Here is a 22153-nt window from a genome sequence, read left to right as displayed (position 1 = left end):
TTCTCATTCAAGATGAACTTGATTTGGGGATCTTGTCTCCCTGAATAGAGCTATAAATAGGAGGATTAACATCCAATATTGTAGAGACGAAACATTTTGTACACAAAAAAGCTATACTCTGCTCTCGTTTGATAATATTGTTCTCAGCCTTTGTTCTTGAATATTGTTCTCGCTTTTGCCACCGGAGAGGCTAAATTCATACCGAGGCTTGTGTTTCCCTCAATTTTATTTTGTATTCTTGTTTATGTTATTATTTATTTCGTACTTTAGGATCAAAACCGATTCACTTGTATATAAACCATGTTACAAATTTAACTGTACCGTTTATGGGTAAATACATATAACATTCCTTATACTTTTTCTGTTTGTGTATTCAGTTTCCTAAAAAGTTCACTACTTGTATATATCGAGTCAAACAATAATTAAGAATTTAAGTTCTATGCATGATATAAATAATATTTATAGGATATAAATCAGTTATAAGGTATTTACAAGCAAATCTCATTTTAAGCATTAATTGGTTACCTAGTAGAAGTGGTAACTGACATATTAAAATATAATGATTGTGTAATAGTGTCTTGCTCATTAAAGGAGGAGTACTTCTTAAGTACTAGGGATTTCTTTATTTCTGGTTAAGGGCGAGTAAATCTTATCTATTAATACTAACTCCCAGAAAGAAATAAGTATTTTGACTAAATTATCTTAATTAAAATTTGCATATTGTTAACTTGACATATTGTGATATGTAAATAAGGGCAAATTTGTAAAACTAAAGGTAATTCATCCTTGATTATGTAAAAATGACAATTATTTTGAACCAAAATAAAAAGGCCAAATAATCACTTATTATGGACCGGAGGGAAAGAGAGTACTTTTTGTTTTCTTTTTTTCATCCACTTTCTGATTTTTCCAATTTCTATTAATTATTTGTTGGTTGACTTTTCACCAACTACCTTGTATAACCTTATATCAGCAACAATCATGTCTTCAGACTTCAGTATAGTGTACGTTCCTCTATATTTTGTTATAGTTGTGATTGTCATTCGCTTTAGTGGCCATGGCAGCTCGAATGATTACATCTCTTGTCCCTCGCTCTTTCACTTCTCCATCCTCTTTTGCTTTCCGATCTCTTGGTATGTGTCTCTTTTACAATTCTTGAATGTATATGTGTGAAAGTTGCTGACAGCAAGTTTTTTCCTTTATAATGATTGTTTCTGTTAAACTTGTTGCACATGGTTGCGGGATGTGGACTTGATCTTCTTATATAATTTTAGGCAATCCTCAACTCATGAGCTAACATTTTCGGTAGAGTTAGCCTCAAGGTCTATTTCTTATCATGATATAGAGCCAACAGATTTTGATTTATCCGATATTGTGTCACCATATTATATATGTTGTCCGCGCTGGAGTTGGCAGACCTGGTTATGCGGACATTGTTAAGTTGGCCCACACTAGTTGTGGGATGTGGACTTGATCTCCTTACATAGTTTCGAACAATCCTCATGTCATTAGCTTGTTTTTGGAGTTGCATTTCTTATTGGTTTCTTTGGTAATTCGGGCTTCCATTTCCCGTTTTTTCCTTTATCTGTTTTCTGATCAGTAACTAGAAAGAATATTCAGAGGTATAATCTTTTTCTATTTTGACCAATTACATCTGTGAAAGTTTATTGTCCATCTTATATTTAAACTACTCAAAGGCTGGATCGGACATGATGAAGAGGAGTTTAAGATCTGTGAGTTTTCTATGAAGTACTAATACTTGTTGAATTTTCTTACAGATTTTAACAAGTATGTGATGCTATATAAATTAACAATGCAAAATGTGGTTTTACAACTTTGTCCGATACTCTATCACATCAACAAAGGTGGAACTAAGATTTAGAGTAAGCGAGTGGGGGTGGGTACAACTCTCGCCGTATATATGTTTTGCTCTAAGTATGCAATGATTCAAGCTGAAGTCGTGTATTTTTTTCAGTCGTGATATGCTTTTTATTTCTTGTATCTGCAATGTATAGTAGATTTGTATTTCTCTCTGTTTGGTCAGAATTGGAGGCTGTCAGATGTTAACAATTTTTGGTGAATTATTCTGTATATTGTTTCTTTCAGGAAGAAACTCCCGTGTGGCCGCTGCAGCTTATCAATACAGCACAGGAGCTGCCATTGAGGACCCGATCAAGCCTTCTGTCAGTGTAGAATATACTAAACTTTTTATCAATGGACAATTTGTTGATTCTGCATCAGGTAATTTTCGTTAATCCGTGAAATCGTTTCTCTTTTCCCCATATACTAAAATTTTGACCATTTGAGTGTTTTTTATGTGAACGAAGTCATTTTCATAGAAAATAATATTTTTGGAAAATTATTTTTGGTATTTGGTTGATGATTGAAAAATAAAATAAAATTGATATATATAAAAGATAATAATGATATTAGCTAATTAGAGAGCGTTTGATTAAATTTTCTAGTAATAAAGATTAATAATGTCTAAGTGATAGATGGAGCAAGTAATATTAAGTTGAAGGTTAAGATAGTTGTAAGCAAAAATGACTTCCTGAAGTCATTTTCCCCCCTTTGATGTAATTCGGATAACCAAATAGAAAATGACTTTCATTGAACATGTTTGTTTATTTTTTATTTTTTTTCCGAAAATGACTTTCTGGAAAATGCACAATGGAGCTAATTCCTTGAGCTTTCTGCAATGTAGGTAAAACTTTTCCGACACTTGACCCTAGGACAGGGGAGGTGATTGCACATGTTGCCGAGGGTGATGCTGAAGATATTAACCGAGCAGTAACTGCAGCTCGTAAAGCTTTTGATGAAGGACCATGGCCTAAAATGAGTGCTTATGTATCCACTTCTCGTCTCAGTATAGTGAACTTATGCTTCTGCTTCAAGATCACACGTAATTCTCCTTGGTTCATAATTGCAGGAAAGATCAAAGATATTGCTGCGCATTGCTGATTTGATTGAAAAACATAATGATGAAATTGCAACACTTGAGACTTGGGACAATGGGAAGCCATATGAACAGGCTGCTAACATTGAAATACCGTTGATTGTTCGTCTACTCCGTTATTATGCTGGTAGGTCAAGAGACCTGTGAATGGTGAATATTTATTTGTACTTCATCACTGCTTTCATCTATGATTCTTCAACCGGATTTTCAGGTTGGGCAGATAAAATTCATGGTATGACTATTCCTGCTGATAGACCATAGCATGTTCAGACTTTGCATGAGCCAATTGGGGTTGTTGGTCAGAGCATCCCATGGAACTTTCCTCTTCTCATGTTTGCTTGGAAGATTGGACCTGCTTTAGCTTGTGGTAACACTGTTGTTCTAAAGACAGCAGAGCAGACCCCTTTATCTGCTCTCTACGTATCAAAGCTATTACAGGAGGTAGCACCAATTGTTTCTTCTTATATTGCTTTCTGGTACTGTTGTTATTTTCATCATATCTAAGTAAAATTTATCGCATGTTTCTTAAACTTTGTGACAATAAATACATCTGATTCAGATGGTGTTGCAGCACCTATAATGTTGTATTAACTCTATTGCCAAGTCCTAGCTGACTGATACTTACTCTTTGAAGGATAGCTGAATTACCATTTCATTTTTGAATTTTTGTTGCTATAATCTGTCTATGTTATTGGATATTTCTCATATTCTGACGTATCTGGAACAGGCTGGCTTGCCTGAAGGTGTTTTGAATGTCATTTTTGGTTATGGTAACAGCTGGTGCTGCTCTTTGTAGTCATATGGACGTGGACAAGGTGAAAGTCTCCAAAATTAGTCCCTACTGTACTAGTTATGTGGCCATCTTCTCCATGAAAGTAGAGGATTATGGATGCTTAATCCTCTACTTAACCATTTCCATCCATATCTGTGTGCGCCTACAGATTGGCAACTGAATTAATTTTGTTTTACGCTGCAGCTTGCTTTTACTGGATCGACAGATACAGGGAAAACTATACTGTCATTGGCTGCTAACAGCAATCTTAAATCTGTCACTTTGGAACTTGGAGGGAAATCCCCTTTCATTGTGTGTGAGGATGCTGATATTGATCAGGCTGTTGAGCAAGCTCACTTCGCTCTCTTCTTTAATCAGGTATTTCCTGTCTGTACTTGCGCATAGGATGTAATTGGTCAGGTTCGAAATGACATAATGGACTCTAATTTCGTCGATTCTGAAGGGACAATGCTGCTGTGCTGGATCTCGGACATATGTTCATGAGAGTATTTACGATGAGTTTGTTGCAAAGTCCAAGGCACGTGCATTGAAACGCACAGTTGGTGATCCATTTAAATCAGGAAATGAACAAGGTCCTCAGGTATTCATGACTTTTATGCCTTTCCTGACCAAACATTTGCATCATTGTGTTCAGACAGGTTGCTTTTGTTGTTTGCAAGACCTAATAGCATGCATGTTTTTGTTCTTAACAAACTTGGAGGGATGGCATTCCTTGCCTTTTTCTTTTCTTCACTTTGAGAAAATGCTAAACAAAAGATTTTTATGAAACACCAGATTGATACAGAACAGTTTGAAAAGATCCTGAAGTATATCGGATCTGGTGTTGAAAGTGGAGCTACCCTTGAAACTGGAGGCGATAGACTTGGTACACAGGGCTACTATATTAAGCCCAAAGTTTTCTCCAACGTTCAGGACGATATGCAGATAGCAAAGGATGAGATCTTTGGTCCAGTGCAGTCCATCTTAAAATTCAAGTACGTATAAGACAATCTAATACGATATTCTTTCCCTGTACAATCATCATTTTTATCATACTCCTTTAGTAGTATTTTGGTTACAGGGATCTAGATGAAGTTATAAGGAGATCTAATGCCACCCATTATGGTCTAGCTGCTGGAGTGTTTACGAAAAACATTGACACTGCAAACACATTGATGCGAGGATTGAGAGTTGGAACCGTATGGATTAATTGCTTTGATATCTTTGATGCTGCAATTCCTTTTGGTGGCTATAAGATGAGTGTGCAAGGAAGAGAAAAGGGAGAATACAGTCTCAAGCAGTACTTGCAAGTAAAGGCTGTCGTAACCCCATTGAAGAATCCGGCTTGGATATAAGTCTCCCCTCTATTTATGATTAATCGTCATATTTATTCTGTCATATTGTTTTTTATGACGTAACTTTTGATTCTCTTTGAATAGTCTATCATGTTGAGGGTGATGAGCAAACTGCAATTGATGTGCAATTGATAGCAAGTTATATTTTATTCAGTTGTTGAAACATCATTTCTTAATGTTACCCTTCTTATTGGATTTAAAGAAGTTCAATGCAGCTAAGCGATGTAGTAGAAATCATTCCTTAGCACAACAACTTTAGCAAGACTTGTTTTAAAGCCTAATAGACCTGATAATCTGATAATAGTTTGCGGAAGTTAAGGTACAGGGGAAAAAGTAATTTATTCAATTACAAGTAACAATCTAAAGCGGATACATTCCATGCGAAGCATAGCGAAAACAGTAAAGCAAAACAATAACAAAACTTGACTGATTCTAGACCTTATAAGGAATGATTCTAGAATACAGAATTGAACCGACAACTGATAATCAAACTATATATAGTAGTAAAAAAATGTATTGGAGACGTCGATATCTCATCAGTATCAATCATGGTTATCACTTCTTTTTAGTGTTCTTGATAAGGGAAACAATAGACTGTCCAATCTTCTCACCCATCATGGTAGAAACATGCTTCTTCTCTTTAGGAACTATACTTCCTTTTTTTGGCGTGAACGGGAATATCCCGTTGCTGCTGCTCTCTGCCATCTCTTCATTTCCCTTGTCTGCCATCTCTTTTTCACTCTCTTCATGTTCTTTCAGTATTTTTGATGATAACAGAGTTTGTTTGTTTGTTGTGTCTCTTCCATCAAGGGACTAAAGGCTTTATATAGACCTAAGTAATCAATTCTCATTTTACCATTTTCAGTATTAATGTATTTTGTGTGTGTCTGTGTGTGTGGAGGAAGAGAAACTTCTAGTTACGTGCAAAATTTCCTTTGTGTGTAAGGGTGTGTGTGTTCAATACCAAAAGTTCAGCTTAAATTTGATGCTTTGTGAGTCCTAATTGTTCAGTCAAAATACTGCAATTGGGATGTCTTACCATTTTCATCACTAATGTCTTTTATGTGTGTGTGCGCGCAGTTTTATAGTCTAGGGAAAAATCATCCAGTGTTGTGTTTGTGTTGAGGAAGAGAACATGTAGGTACGTACCAAATTTCTTTTTGTGTGAGGTGTTGTATGTGTTCAACACAAAGCTTCATCAAAGCTTCAGTTAACATTTCATGCTGTGTGCTCCTGAGTGTCCGACTGTTGACAAGCTCAGAGTATAAGTTCCTCATTGAACCTATTCAATATGAATTTTGTAATATCGGATAGGTGTGAACTTAACAAAAAAGATATATTTTCAAACATGTCCGCATACTTTTGTATGCCCAACTATGCCTTATAAAAGGACAATGCGGACGTTGCAAATATAACCTGAGTATTTATGCCCAAAGTCGAATCCACAGAGAATTAACCTATCGATTACTTTCGTTGGACTTATTAAATTCTTTAGAATCAACTTCCCCAAACGTTGTGAATAACAGTTGATGATATATTTAATAACTAAGATTGAAAGTCAATAAACAGTTGTAAACTAATATGCTTAAGTTGTTAACAATAATGAGAAGGTTCTAAGGTAGTGATTTCCCCTATTGATGGAATCCCTTCTGTTTATGTTTCATATAGATTTACCAACACCTCTCTATCAACCATGAACACTCTTTTTACCGTGAATCTCTCCCGAGTAATCACGATAGTTTACTAGACGCACTCTCCCGAGATACGCTAGCTGGCTTTGTTTATTACAGTTCACTTTAGATTGCACCCAAGACTTCGTTATCCCTAATCCCGCCTTTAAACCCGCAGTTATAGATCCTCTTAAACTTTGGGAGTGATGTTGTTCAACAATTACCTAAATATGCACTCTCTCCCGAGTTATGCATACTAAATAGGCACAACTAATTGAGGATCCTGTCAATTAACTACAACAAACACGTATTTGAACAAATAGAGATTAAACTGACAAACTATATTAACATAATCAAGAAGTTCATCCTTCAAAAGGTTCTATCAAAACCCTAGACAAAGGATTTAGCTACTCATGACAATGGGTAAATAAACTATGAAAATATTCATGATCAAAATTGCAAGAAAAATAAAGAGAAGAAGAAAATATGATATTTTGGGTGATCTCTCACACTTGTTTCTCTTGCCAAAGTACTTTCTAAAACATTACATGCCTCCCTTGGGCGAGTTCAATTGCTTAATATAGGGTTTTGGGCTAAAAATCCCGTGTTTTGCACTTCAATCCCTCAATTTTCCGCTTCCTATCGCGGTCCTACCGCGGTTACGCCAGGACCGAGGCCAACTAGCCTCTCAGAATCCGCAACAGCCTTCTGCCGCGGTCCGACCGCGGTTATGCCGGGACCGCGGCAGTCCATCTCCAGTTCTGGTTTTGCGGCCTTCGCGTGGTGCACTTAGCGGATATTGTAAGATTGGCCTCTTTTTCTCCGTAATTGATCCCAAAAGTACTCCATAGACTTTTTTTATTGTATATAGCCTGCAAAGCATGAAAATCACTAATCAGAGCATTTTGTTATCACTTTTTACCATAAAAACTATACAAGAAGGTGGTTCTTTAGGGCCTAATTATAGTCCAATTCACCTATTATCAACACCCCACACTTAAATCTTTGCTCGTCCTCGAGTAAGTTGAACCACACTTCTAGGCCTAATCGTTCGATGCATTACCCAGTTTATGTCACACCCGCCATTATGAAAGAACAACCTAAGCAGTGCAACAGCCACACCTCAGATGAAGACTCTAATGCCATGCCACACTCGTGCTTACTCTAGTTACTCTAAACAGAGGTGAAAACTTGCTTTTTCTTCCTGAGTCACATGCCCTCACATCACATTTCTGAGAGAAGTTCCACACACATAAAATCAAGCAACAAGGAACTATAGATAGAACGAATCCACTCACTCTCAGCAAAGAACATTCACATGCCACACAGATACGCCATAAGCTTGCCCTTAGTGTAATACTCTACTAATCGAGTTGTTCAGTCCAAGATCAAGAGGTCTTTATTTGGTCATAATGTAGGCTAAGGGACGGGTAGGATATATTTAGATATAGTGACTAACCTCCCTAAGCACTTTTAATACAATCGTTCCCTTTATTCTAATTTCCCTGTTCAACCCAATCATTCTTCCACACTTGTTTCATAGGCTACCCCCACTTTTCTTTAGGTGCAACTGGCCTCTTTTTTTCATATCCATTGCACCATTCAAGTATTTTCCTGATTTTCCTTTTCCCACTCCATTACTACCCCACACTTTGACTTTTATATGCTCTTTAACGATTCAAGTGCTTCTAGGAGGTACAGGTTCAAACAGTCAAACTATTCAAACACATGGATATAGGTTATTGTAAGGTTATCAAAGAACAGGCTTCATGCTCGAAGGGGTTAACTATGGCAATATACACAGGTGGATTCATAATTATACAGGCTACACAAGGAACTGCCTCAATCATCTCTAAGGCCAAACAACTTCTATTTCGCTTTGCAAACACACAGGGCAAGTTCTAGGTATCGCATACAAGCACAAAATACAAGTATTATCTCACACACACTTGGCATGTAACTCATTCCGAATTAGTTTGTCAACACACTCACGTGAGCATTCAAGAAATACAAGGTGTGCAGAATTAAGGCATAAAATTACGAGTCTACAAACGAGCCTAGACGTCGCACCATCAAGTTCATTTTCGTTATTTGCAGGTGTGTACATTACGGGTTGCATTCTTGCCTTCACCCATCTTGGTCCAATAGAGTCCTAAGGGTCCTAAAATATTAAAGAAAAATCTACCTAACCCGGTTCAAGAAAAGCCCTTGGAAAAGAACCGTGGTCAAAAGAAAAATCAAGGAGGAATTACTACACTACCTAAAAAGAAAAAAAAAAGAAAAAAAAATCTGAATGGACTACTTCCCTCAAGAGTACTGTCCAAGTGGTCCGTCCTCAGGAAGAGTCTCCTACATTTATTTATTTTACAACCAATGTATATGTACACTAACAATACACCACTAAAGCAAGTCTCCCACCCCACACAAAAAGAATATGGCATGTCCCCATGTCATAACACAAATAAAGTGCAGAAGGGTAAGAAGACTTCCCTGAGCGTCACTCGGAGTCAGAGACGGTGCTGGGATCCACATGACAAGCCCTGCCCAAAGCACGGAACCAAGCTATCATCCAGCTCTCAGACCTGGCATGCCGTTGAGACATGGCATCCATACGCACATGCAGGCCATCCACCGATGAGCGAAGATCTGCCACCTCTTCCTCCAAAGAATGCAACATAGGTCGGCTGGACTGTGATCTAGAGAACCCTGCCCTAGTATGGGGTTGCTGAGAGGATCCGGCTCCATCATAGGATCTTTTGGATGGTTCCATGGGTGCTGGGGCATCATCCTCATCATCAAGCTCAATGGTTGTGGGTGCATCTCTGCCCACTGTGATCTTTAAAGCTCTGAATGCCGCTTTTGTGGGCAAAGCTCCATCTGTAGGATTGGTGGGGTCACCATCCAGCAGACACAACCTCGTCACAAGTAAGGGGAAGTAAAACCCCTTAGATAGCAGAGGTGACCGAAGGATCATTTCATCTCCAATAATTCTCGCCACATCAAAGTCTTTCTTGGTGACGAAGCACCACACCAATAGAGCCCGTAGGTGGTTCACATCTGTCGTGTTGCCCATGGGCAATAACCGGCTGCAAATAATGGTGAACCAGCACTTAGCCTCATGTGTGAACGACTTGGAGTGAAGGGTAATGTTTTCCTGTAGCCAGATTGGTCGACCCCCAGCGCAGATTGTCTCAATCATAGTGTCCCAAGTGACCCCTTGGGTGTCGTGGTAATGATCAATGTCACCAGTGAACTGGGTCAGCTGCAAGACCTGGCGAATCTTCAGAATTGAGGCATCTACCACCCCGTCCCGCACAATCACAGACCGGCGCAAATTTTCCGGGCAGTTCGCGTAGAACTCCCGGACTATCATCGGGTTTGCCGTCTCAGGTTCATCAAACAAGAACTCTATCTCCCTCCGTCTGATTTCCTTATACATGTCTTCTTTTTCCATACGGAGGGCAGCCCTGTCAACAGGAATCTCAGGGATAAAGCTTTTGGTGGCCTTAGCATGAAACGCGTCCTCTGCCTCCTGTGACTGGAATCTGGTGGCATCATATATTGGCATTCAGAAGTGCTTGCCGAGCTCTTTCGCCTTTTTCGGGCCATATTACCTGCAGACAATTCAGGGTAACAATCAGATGCATCCTAACATGTGCCAGTCGGATGGGTACTCAGACTTCGCCACCCGATGACACCAAACAATTTCCTTTTGTCAAATAATGCTAGTATACCCAATTAGTAAGGTGCCCAAAGTTGACAACCTCCACTATTGCCCTCACACCACTATTAATTCTACAATTCCTCCATATAATACCCCACACAATCTCCCACAAGTGAATCATGTCAAATGCTACCACCACCACAAACTAAGAAGGGCACAAAGTGCTCTAAAATTTTACAACACACCCCCAATTTTCGGCCATTTAGACCCCTCCACCAAGCTTCACCCTAAAAAATTTGTTTAGGCCTCCAAACCTTCTAAAAATTGCCCCCAAGTTAAGCACAATGAAAACTCAACCATTTAAACATCAATCATGGCCAAAAGAAGCAAATAATGGAGAAAAGGAAAGAAAAGAAATAAAGAAAAAAATATTTACACTAAAACACTACACTAAGTTATGTAAAAGAAAGAGAAAAGAATAGAGAAGCTTACCTTGAGGATGAATAGAAGGGATAGGTGGTGGAGAGAAGAGAGATAGAGAAGAAAGGAGGGGCAACAATGGGGGTTTGAGGGATAAGAGAGTGTGAAAGAGAGAAGAGAAGAAAGAAGGGGATGGGGGAATAGTGGGGGGTTAGGTTTATTAAAAAGGGGGGGAAAAGGAAAAAAAAATTCTGCACTTACCTGGCCCGCGCTGGTATGCCGCGGTCCTACCGCGGTTACGTTGGGACCGCGATAGACCTCTTTCAGAGGGGGTATTTGGCCGCGGTCATACCGCGGTTACGCTGGGACCGCGGTAAACTTCTTTTAGAGGAGGTCCTTGACCGCGGTCCGACCGCGGTTATGCTGGGACCGCGGTCTGGGCGTGTTCTTGCTACTTTTTATTTTTATTTTTTATGAAGTTATGCATTACACTTACAACACATTCGTGGGTTGCCTCCCACGCAGCGCCTGATTTAACATCGTGGCACGACGCAGATGAGCGCATTTAAGGATCGCTCGACCTCTGTGGTTCAGTCAGGTGTAGCTCAGACACTTCCTTTGGTTCGCTCATGCCCACATATAGTTTCAATCTCTGCCCATTGACTCTAAATGTACGAGAGTCTTTCTCTGTGGCAATCTCGACAACACCTGAAGGGAAAACCTCGACCACTCTAAATGGTCCAGACCATTGTGACCTGAGTTTACCCGGAAATAGCCTTAATCGTGAGTTATAAAGCAACACCATATCTCCAGGATTGAAATTTCGCTCCACAATGTTCTTGTCATGCAACCTCTTCATTCTTTCCTTGTACAACCTTGTGCTCTCAAAAGCAAGATGTCTGAACTCGTCGAGCTCATGCAATTCTGTGATCCTCCTTGTGCCTGCAGCCTCGATGTCTAGATTCAGCTGTTTCAGTGCCCACCACGCTCTATGTTCAAGTTCCACTGGCAAAATGGTAGGCCTTCCCGAACACCAGCTTATATGGTGACATACCAATCAGTGTTTTAAAAGCAGTTCTATAGGCCCAGAGTGCATCATCTAACTTTTTCGCCCAATCAGTTCTTGTGGCGTTCACAGTCTTGGTTAGCACACTCTTTATCTCTCTGTTGGATACTTCAACCTGCCTACTAGTTTGCGGGTGATAAAGGGGTAGCCACCTTATGGCGTACATCATACTTTGCAAGCAACTTCTCAAAAGCTCTATTACAGAAGTGAGTGTCTCCGTCACTGATAATCGCGCTTGGTGTCCTAAATCTGGTGAATATGTTCTTCTTCAAAAACCCCACCACCAATCTTGCATCATTAGTGGGCAACGCTGCAGCTTCTACCCATTTGGACACGTAATCCACAGCAACAAGTATGTACTTATTGCCATAGGAGCTGACGAAGGGACCCATGAAGTCAATCCCCCAGACATCAAACACTTCCACCTCTTGAATTGGGTTCATGGGCATCTCATGGCGACGGGAATGTTCCCGGTCCACTGACATTCATTGCATCCCTTCACCCATTGGTGCACATCTTTAAACACTGTTGGCCAAATAAATCCGGCCTCAAGCACTTTCGCAGCTGTCCTGACCCCTCCAAAATGTCCTCCATAAGCCGATGCGTGACAAGCCTGCAAAACAAAAGATTGTTCTATCTCGGGGACACACCTCCGGATCATATTGTCAACACAAATTCTAAACAGGTAAGGCTCATCCCAATAATACATGCGGCAGTCATGATAAAACTTTTTCTTTTGTACAGATGAAAGGTCATAGGGAACTATACCGCATGCCAAGTAATTTGCAAAATCTGCATACATGGTGCTTTCTCAAGATTAGTAGCGAGCAGTTGCTCGTATGGAAAGGTTTCCAGAATATCTTCAACCTCTACTGCATTTTCAGCTCCCTCAAGTCGTGATAGATGATCAGCGACTTGGTTCTCTGTGCCCTTACGGTCACGAATTTCAAGGTCGAATTCTTGCAGCAGCAACACCCAACGAATCAGGCGCAGCTTAGACTCCTTCTTCTTAATCAAGTACCTGAGAGCTGCATGATCAGTGTATACAATTACCTTAGAACCAATCAGATATGATCTGAACTTGTCGAAAGCAAACACCACAGCCAACATCTCCTTCTCGGTCACCGTATAGTTCAGCTGGGCTCCACTCAGCGTTCTACTTGCATAGTAGATTGGATGCATCAGCTTGTCCTTCCACTATCCCAGCACTGCCCCCACTGCGTAGTCACTGGCATCACACATGAGTTCGAATGGTTGCTCCCAGTTGGGGGCAACAATGATAGGTGCTGTGACCAGTCTCTTTTTTAGCTCCTCAAATGCTACCCTGCAATCATCAGAAAACAAGAAAGGGTGATCTTTTTCTAACAACTTACAGAGAGGGTTGGCAATTTTTGAGAAGTCTTTTATGAATCTCCGGGAGAAACCGGCATGCCCAAGGAAGCTTCTGATTTCTTTGACTGAAGTTGGAGGAGGTAGCTTTGCTATTACATCCACTTTAGCACAATCCACCTCAATTCCTTTGCTTGACACTCGGTGCCCCAAGACTATGCCTTCTTGTACCATGAAGTGGCACTTCTCCCAGTTCAGAACCAAGTTAATCTCGATACACCGTTTCAGCACACGCATCAGATTTATCAGGCACTCATCAAATGAATTCCCCACCACTGAGAAGTCATCCATGAACACCTCCATTATGTCCTCTACCATGTCAGTGAATATACCCATCATGCACCGTTGGAATGTGGCGGGTGCGTTGCATAGGCCAAAGGGCATCCTCCGAAAGGCATAAATGCCATAAGGGCAAGTGAAAGAGGTCTTCTCTCTATCCTCCGGCGCAATGGAAATCTGGTTGTATCCTGAGTACCCGCCCAGAAAACAGAAGTGTGACCTCCCTGCCAGTCTGTCTAACATCTGATCAATGAAGGGAAGTGGGAAGTGGTCTTTCCGGGTGGCTAGATTTAGCTTTCTATAATCCATGCAAATTCTCCAGCCCGTGATTGTTTTTGTAGAGATCAATTCATTGTTATCATTCTTAACTACCGTCATGCCACCCTTTTTAGGTACACATTGAACTGGGCTAACCCAGCTGCTGTCAGAGATTGGGAAGATAATTCCCGCATCTAACCACTTTATTACTTCCTTCTTCACCACTTCCTTCATGTTACGGTTCAGCCTTCTTTGGTGTTCCCTGGAAGGTTTGTGTCCTTCTTCTAGTAGAATTTTGTGCATACAATAGGCGGGGCTGATCCCTTTTATGTCTGCCATGGTCCACCCAATGGCAGTCTTGCACTTTTTAAGTACCTGCAAGAGTTGTTGTGCCGACACATCTAACAAACTAGATGAGATAATAACAGGTAATGTGGAGTTAGGTCCAAGGAATTCATACCTGAGATGGTTGGGCAATGGCTTTAACTCCAGCTTTGGTGGTTCTTCGATAGATGGCTTGGCTGGAGGAGTCTCTCGATTTTCCAAGTGCAAGGGCTCAAATTCTAGAGTTCTATCCCAGAACCCTCTACCCTCTAATGCCAACACCCATTCCGCCAGTTCCTCTCCATTCACCTCATCCAAATTCATTAAACATGCAGCAAGGGGGTCCTCAATGGTTAGCACCTCATCATCAGTCTCCACGATTACATCCACGACATCAATAAGAGAACAATTGGCGAATTCACTTGGTCGCCTCATAGATTTCTGCACATTGAATGTTATCTCCTCATCGTTCAATCTTATCTTGAGCTCCCCTGTTTCACAATCAATGAGAGCTCTCCCTGTGGCCAAGAATGGTCTTCCCAAAATTATGGGAATCTCTTCATCCACTCTGCAGTCTAAGATCACAAAATCTGCAGGGAACACAAATTTCCCTACCTGAACTAGCACATCATCCAGTATACCAGAGGGTCGTTTCACTGTCCTGTCAGCCAGCTGCAACAACATAGAGGTGGGTCTAGCTCTTCCAATGCCCAGCCTCTTATAAATCGCCAGGGGCATAAGATTGATGCTGGCCCCTAGATCACACATTGCTTTAGCAAAAGCAAAATTACCAATAGTGCATGGAATTGTAAAGCTCCCTAGGTCAGACAACTTTTCTGCAATTGGTCTAGTTACCACTGCACTATATGTCTGAGTACGAGTAACTGTGGCCAAGTCTTGGAAATCAAACTTTCGGGATATCAAGTCCTTCATCATTTTTGCATACCCAGACATCTCCTTCAAAGCTTCAATCAATGGTATGTTTACCTGGATTTGTTTCAGCATTTCGAAGAACTTCTTGTATTGCTCCTCCTTTTGGTACTTAGCCAACCTCTGAGGGAAAGGTGCAGGAGGTCTCTTCTTCCCAATCAACTGGGATTGATCCTTATCGGCTGCTACATCAACTACTGGTTCCTGGACTGTCTCAGCTTCTTTCTCGGACGCATTCTGAATGCTATTATCTTCCTGGGCAGGTTGGACTGACATCTCCTTCAATTTTGTTGACTCATCCAGCTCAATGGGCACTGGTATAAGTGTCTCAGCTTCTCTAGTTTCTCAAGCCCTCTCTTGCTCTACATCCAGATCTCTGCCATTACGTAGACTTACAACCATCAGCTGCTTTGGGCCTTGATCTTTTGGATTTATCTGGGTGTCTGCAGGTAGTGTCCCATGAGGACGATTGTTCAGAGACATAGAAATTTGGCCCACCTGCACTTCAATATTCTTGATTGCTACATCATGTGCATCCACTCTCTCATTAATCTTTGCATTAGACCCAATAACTTGCTGCATCATTGCCTCAAGTCTAGCAAACCCATCTTCCTGCCTTCCACCATGCTGCTGCTGAGGAGGGTGATACCCCTGCTGCTGATTCTGATTATTATATCCTTGTGGCCTTGGATAAGGTGCCATATTGTTAGGGGGTCTCATACCTCCCATGTTTCCATTGTTGAACTGTGGATGGACTGGCCTGTATTGCTGATTTTGCTGGCCCCAATTCTGACCACCCTGTCTCTGGCCTCCATAATTAGACACATAATTCATGTCTTCAGGGTAGTGGTGATGATCATGTTCTGCATTCCATTGGTTACCGATTGGCTGACTAATGCAAGATGCTCACAAGCCCCCATTGGTAGTATCTACGATGTGTACCTGCTGCTTCTGCCCTGACTCTTCCACCTTTTTGGTGAGTATACTTATCTGTGTCAATAAGGTGGCCATATTTTTCAGCCATAGAGTTGGATGGATCTAAGGGTATTGAATGAACCACTGGAGTGATAGGTGCATTCCTGGTTGTCCATCCCGAATTTTGTGCCATCTTGTCAAGTAGACTCTGGCCTTCTCTCTATGTTTTGCTTAAAAATGCTCTACCAGCTGAAGCATCAACAATGTTCTTCACGCTATCTGACAATCCCATGTAAAACCGCTACCCCAACATCAGATCTGGAATACCATGGTGCGGGCATATAACCAGCATCCCTTTAAAGCGCTCCCATGTTTCATGCAGTGTCTCCATTGGTCTTTGTTTAAAACTCAAAATTTCATCAATTTGTTGAGCAGTCTTATTGGGTGGGTAGAACTTGTTATGGAATTTCCTGACTAACTCATCCCAAGTTGTTATAGAATTTATGGGAAGTGAGTTTAGCCAAGTCTGGGCAGCTCCTGTCACTGAGAATGGAAACAATAACAGCTTGATTGCTTCAGGAGTTACGTTGGGCTGCCTTTGGGTTTTGCAGATAGAGAGGAAGTTCTTCAAGTGTTGCTGAGGATCTTCGACTTGCGACCCCGAAAATAGTCCCTTGTTTAGCAACAAGTGCAACATGTTATTCGTAATTTGGAATGACTCAGCCTGTATCTGCGGAACTACAATGGTTGTGGACAGATATTCAGCTGTGGGTTGTGCCCAGTCATAGAGAGCAGCCTCTGGCACTATTGGTACCGCTGGGTTTTCCTCGTGATCCCCCATGACTGTTTCGAATTGTGCAGTTGTTGGTTGTTGTTTGTTTTTTCGATTAGCCCGATTCAAGGCCTTGAAAACTTTCTCGGGATCTGATAATGCTTCAAATACTTCACCAGATCTCGATGAGTTTCTAGGTATGCACCTGTGCAACCAAGTCAATAAACGTTAAAATTTCAATGTAAAAATTGGGTATATAGAAAAAATGACTACAATAAGAATTTTTGTACTTCTTTCAATTGTAATTGATAACACCGTTAATTCCCCGGCAACGACGCAAAAATTTGATCACGCCCAACTATGCCTTATAAAAGGACAATGCGGACGTTACAAATATAACCTGAGTATTTATGCCCAGAGTCGAATCCACAGAGAATTAACCTATCAATTACATTCGTTGGACTTACTAAATTCTTTAGAATCAACTTCCCCAAACGTTGTGAATAATAGTTGATGGTATATTTAATAACTAAGATTGAAAGCCAATAAACAGTTGTAAACTAATATGCGTAAGTTGTGAACAATAATGAGAAGGTTCTAAGGTAGTGATTTCCCCTATTGATGAAATCCCTTCTGTTTATGTTTCATATAGATTTACCAACACCTCTCTATCAACCATGAACAATCTTTTTACCGTGAATCTCTCCCGAGTAATCACGATAGTTTACTAGACGCACTCTCCCGAGATACGCTAGCTAGCTTTGTTTATTACAGTTCACTTTAGATTACACCCAAGACTTCGTTATCCCTAATCCCGCCTTTAAACTCGCAGTTATAGATCCCTTTTATACTTTGGGAGTGATGTTGTTCAACAATTACCTAAATATGCACTCTCTTCCGAGTTATGCATACTAAATAGGCACAGCTAATTGAGGATCCTGTCAATTAACTACAACAAACACGTAGTTGAACAAATAGAGATTAAACTGGCAAACTATATTAACATAATCAAGAAGTTCATCCTTCAATAGGTTCCATCAAAACCCTAGACAAAGGATTTAGCTACTCATGACAATGGGTAAATAAACTATGAAAATATTCATGATCAAAATTGCAAGAAAAATAAAGAGAATAAGAAAATATGATGTTTTGGGTGATCTCTCACACTTGTTTCTCTTGCCAAAGTACTTTCTAAAACATTACATGCCCCCCTTGGGCGAGTTCAATTATTTAATATAGGGTTTTGGGCTAAAAATCTCGTGTTTTGCACTTCAATCCCTCAATTTTCCGCTTCCTATCGCGGTCCTACCGCGGTTACGCCAAGACCGCGGCCAACTAGACTCTCAGAATCCGCAACAGCCTTCTGCCGCGGTCCGACCGCGGTTACGCCGGGACCGCGGCAGTCCATCTCCAGTTCTGGTTTTGCGGCCTTCGCGTGGTGCACTTAGCGGATATTGCAAGATTGGCCTCTTTTTCTCCGTAATTGATCCCAAAAGTACTCCATAGACTTCTTTTATTGTATATAGTCTGCAAAGCATGAAAAGCACTAATCAGAGCATTTTGTTATCACTTTTTACCATAAAAACTATACAAGAAGGTGATTCTTTAGGGCCTAATTATAGTCCAGTTCACCTATTATCAATATATTTTCAAACATGTCCGCATACTTTTTCTTAAGTGATTAAAAAGTTTAAGTTCTGTGTAATAACGATATAAAAAATATTTAGATTAATAGGTCATTTAAAAGATAATTACAAATAAATTCAAATAATAAATAACTTATAACAGGTTGAAAATAACCTATAACAGGTTGAATTGTATTGATGACTTAAATCCGTACAATACTGTATAACTCCTCTAAAAATAATAGTCGAAAAAATATATTATTTTTTATATTTTTTTGTATATATATATACATTCTGTATGTTATATACAAAATTATATAAATTTTATTTACTTTTTCGATTATCGAGTATAAATTGTTTTTAACGTGGGGTTAAAAGTGAAAAAAGCCTACTGCAATTAGGATGTGTGGCCTTGTGAGACTGAGAGTGTTGGGTTTTGTACCCAACCTAAACACTATGTGGAAGATTGGGATAGAGCTCTCTATTATACTCTTTCCTATCTAAAAACAAGAAATTGCCACAATAGATATAGTTATAAGCTTTAGTTTAAACGGAAAATGGCCAAAAATATCCCTATCGTATGGTAAATGGTTTATAAAAGCTCCCCCTCCCCCCCCCGTCCATCTATTCATCTGAAAATATAATGGACGTTATTTCTAATTTCAAATTTACCCTCGCGACTAACGGAATTCCATATTTGCATCTCATTAACTGATCTGGCCTTATTTCATTTGTCCACGTGGATCAGTGGGGCTAACATTATCTTCGGGTATTTTTTACCTATTAAACCGATCCGACCCATTTCTTTTACCTATGGGTCAGTCTTTTAACCCTAAACTCACCGACAAAATACTTACTTTTTACCATTTCTCTCATTTCTTCTATCTAATCTATCAATGGCAATTTTAGGGCTTCGTTAGGGTTCATTGTCTGGTCCGATTTGGTGCGCTCAAAATAGGAAGACCTTTGATTTCCAGCGATATCTTGCATTATTATCTGATTAAAGTAAGTATTTACAGCTTAAAGTTATTAAGAGTTGGGGAATATTTGGGAACTGATAGGTTTATGTCTGCTGCATGTGATGTTTTTATCTTTTCTAAGCTATTTTTTGTACCTTTCTAGAATTTTTTATGTTACTTTTGTTTTTGGTGGTCCTTATTGTATTGGTCCTACATATTAAAGCTATAGTTTTTGTCGATTTATATATTTAATTGATGGTGGGGTTTCATATCTTTATATTTTTATTGTCGCTTTGTATTATACAACTGATGTGGTCCCATTTTGGCCTTTTTTATTGTTGTTGCATGTGATTTTATCCGAAGTATTGTGGATAAAGTGAACTTATATTTTAATTATGGGGGGTGAGTGGGTATTGGAACCTACATTGTCTTATACTAAGAGAGATGTGCACATATTTAGTGGTTATGAAGTATACCATCTCTCTTATATTGATTTGTGTAAAGAATACACTGAAGTGATAGGATATGTTGAGATACAACAGCTGATATTTCTTGACCCTTCTGGGAGGTATTTTTTGTTATATGGGGATGAAGGGATTAGGAAGATTCAAGCCCTAATTAATGATGTTTTCACTAATGTACAATTATTTGGTGTTGGCCTGTTGGATGATACTGTAAATGTTCCTGTATTTACCTAATTTACAGCAATAATAGATAGTGTACCTGTTGTTGTAGCTTCTGAATGTGATAGTGGTGAAGATGATACAGTATTGAAAGTGTTGATAATGATTATGATAGTGATGCCTTAGGTTTATTTGAGAGGCAGAAGAAGTGTGAGGTAACTGACAACCTTGATAGGTATAAAACATTGGAAAAAGGGTATGATTTTCAAAGATCTTGCTGAAGCTAAGGAGGTTATTGGTTATTATGTTGTGTCTAATAAGAGAAGGTAGATAAGAGTGATAAGAGAAGACTTAGATACAAGTGTCAGATTGGTTGTCCTTTTAAATGTCTTATTTCTAAGGATGGCAAAGATCAATGGGTAAAGATAAAAACTTGGAGGGATGAACATGACTGTGGTGAAGTCTTTGAGAACATAAGAGCTACTCCTGCTGCTTTAGCATATTATTTTAAGAGAAATATTCAAAATAATCCTAAGTTTAAGATTAAAGAGATGGAGGTTAATTTAGAGGATAGATTTAGTTTGAATGTGAGTGACTCAAAGTTAAAAAGGGTAAAGAGAATGGTTTTAAAGAAATTGGAGGGTTCTTACTTGGAAGAGTACAACAAATTGGAGGCATATGCTCAAAAGTTGAGAGAAACAAGCCTTGGTACTGATGTGGTGATACAGATATCCAAGGATGCAATGGAGGAAGGTAAGAGAAGATTTTTGAGGATGTATGTCTGTTTCCAGGCCCTCAAGAGTGGATTCAAAGTAGGTTTGAGACCTTTTATAGGTCTAGATGGAACATTTTTAAAAGGCAAATGCAAAGGGATGTTGTTAGTTGCTGTTGCTCAAGATTATTGCAAGCATGTGTATCCACTAGCTTGGGCTGTAGTGGATAAGGAAACAAAGATAACCTGGCAATGGTTCATGGAGAACTTGAAGGCTTCTTTGGACTTGAAAGATGGTGAAGGGTACACATTCATGTCAGACATGCCGAAGGTATGTTACCATATGCAGATTTTTACATTCAGTAGATTTTTACATTTAGCACATTCTTTGTTGATGTAGTGTTTCTTCATGTGTAGGGTGTGTTAGATGTTGTGAGGAATGTATGTCCACAATCATATCACAGATATTGTGCAAGGCATATTGAAGCAAATTGGAGCAAAAAATGGAATACTGATGAGATGAAAAAGTTAATGTGGTGGTGTTCTTGGAGCACATATGAGGAGGAATTTAAGGACATGTTGAAACAGTTAGGTGAAGTTTCTGAGGATGCTGTTAGGGACTTGCTGAATTATCCTCCAGTAACCTGGTGTAGAGCTTACTTTGATACCCAATGTAAGAACCCAATAATGGACAACAACTTTACAGAGTCCTTCAACTCTTGGATTCTTGAAGCTAGACATAAGCCAATAGTGAAGATGCTTGAGGATATAAGAGTGAAGGTGAAGTTAACTACTTTGACTAACTGCTTGTTTACTGATTTACTACTGTTGATTAACTACTGATTTACTACTGTTGACTAACTACTATGTAAATGATTTCATACTGTTGATTAACTATTGATTTACTATGTTATTGATTAACTATTGAAGGTGATGAATCAACTAAAGGATAGAGTAGAAGAAGTTAACAGTTGGAGAGGTGAATACAACCCATATGCAATGGAGTTATACAATGATTATAGGGAGATGACTTCAAAGTGCAAGGAAAATTTTAATGTAGAGAGGGGTTTTAAAATAAGTGAAGGTGAAGACAAGCACACAGTGATTTTGGAGCAACAAAGGTGCACATGCAGGCTTTGAAACTTGTTTGGAATCCCTTGTGCTCATGCTATCAGGGCATATTTATATAAGAAACAAGACTCAACACTTGGGATTCACTGGTGGTATTCCAAACAAGCCTGGCAGTTGGTGTCTCAGCACAAACTGCAACATGTTAGAGGTGAAAGATTCTGGAAAGTTGAGCCGCACCAAGCCATGGATCCACCACCACTAGCAAAGATGGTTGGTAAACTTAAAAGTGAAAAGGTCAAGAGAGAAGGATGAAGCTAGGAAAATGCAAGGACAATGGTCAACATCTAGGAAGGGTCTTCAGATGACTTGCAGTTTTTGTGGCCAGTCAAATCA

At 39.7% G+C, this 22153-nt stretch overlaps 2 protein-coding genes, 1 non-coding gene and 1 pseudogene across 3 annotated transcripts; 2 read left to right on the top strand and 2 right to left on the bottom strand.

Moving 5' to 3' along the window:
• Window positions 1-994: 994 nt before the first annotated feature.
• LOC104244007 (benzaldehyde dehydrogenase, mitochondrial-like) lies at window positions 995-5232 on the top strand (annotated as a pseudogene).
• Window positions 5233-10363: 5131 nt separating this feature from the next.
• LOC138889636 (uncharacterized) lies at window positions 10364-13610 on the bottom strand. Its single transcript, XM_070172970.1, has 5 exons — window positions 13336-13610; window positions 13133-13227; window positions 12075-12222; window positions 11449-11874; window positions 10364-10367 (listed from the first exon to the last, which is right to left on the bottom strand). The coding sequence occupies exons 1-5, from the start codon at window positions 13608-13610 to the stop codon at window positions 10364-10366; spliced, it is 948 nt and encodes a 315-aa protein (XP_070029071.1).
• Window positions 13611-14155: 545 nt separating this feature from the next.
• Window positions 14156-15359, bottom strand: LOC138889635 (uncharacterized). The gene is made up of 3 exons (XM_070172969.1): window positions 14920-15359; window positions 14290-14814; window positions 14156-14204 (listed from the first exon to the last, which is right to left on the bottom strand). The coding sequence occupies exons 1-3, from the start codon at window positions 15357-15359 to the stop codon at window positions 14156-14158; spliced, it is 1014 nt and encodes a 337-aa protein (XP_070029070.1).
• A 962-nt stretch (window positions 15360-16321) lies between these two features.
• On the top strand, window positions 16322-16428 carry LOC138890939 (small nucleolar RNA R71). The gene has a single exon (XR_011407302.1). It is a non-coding gene; the product is annotated as a small nucleolar RNA R71 (small nucleolar RNA).
• Window positions 16429-22153: the final 5725 nt, after the last annotated feature.

This window comes from Nicotiana sylvestris, chromosome 4, assembly GCF_000393655.2.
Source record: "Nicotiana sylvestris chromosome 4, ASM39365v2, whole genome shotgun sequence".
Lineage (NCBI taxonomy): Eukaryota > Viridiplantae > Streptophyta > Magnoliopsida > Solanales > Solanaceae > Nicotiana > Nicotiana sylvestris.
Note: the sequence above shows the minus strand (reverse complement) of the source record. Positions and strands in the feature narration are given on the sequence as shown.

Excerpts from the sequence above, each read along its gene's own strand:
- LOC138889636 (XM_070172970.1), bottom strand. The coding sequence starts at position 13,610 with ATGGTAGAGGACATAATGGAGGTGTTCATGGATGACTTCTCAGTGGTG. Across the intron at positions 13,228-13,335 it reads GAAATCAGAAGCTTCCTTGG|GGTAGCATTTGAGGAGCTAA; the intron begins GCATGCCGGTTT and ends TGATGATTGCAG. Across the intron at positions 12,223-13,132 it reads CGAACTCATGTGTGATGCCA|AAGCTGCAGCGTTGCCCACT; the intron begins GTGACTACGCAG and ends CCAAATGGGTAG.
- LOC138889635 (XM_070172969.1), bottom strand. The coding sequence starts at position 15,359 with ATGTCAGTCCAACCTGCCCAGGAAGATAATAGCATTCAGAATGCGTCC. Across the intron at positions 14,815-14,919 it reads TTTGCTTTTGCTAAAGCAAT|GACAGTGAAACGACCCTCTG; the intron begins GTGTGATCTAGG and ends GCTGGCTGACAG. Across the intron at positions 14,205-14,289 it reads CCATTGCCCAACCATCTCAG|GTACTTAAAAAGTGCAAGAC; the intron begins GTATGAATTCCT and ends CAACTCTTGCAG.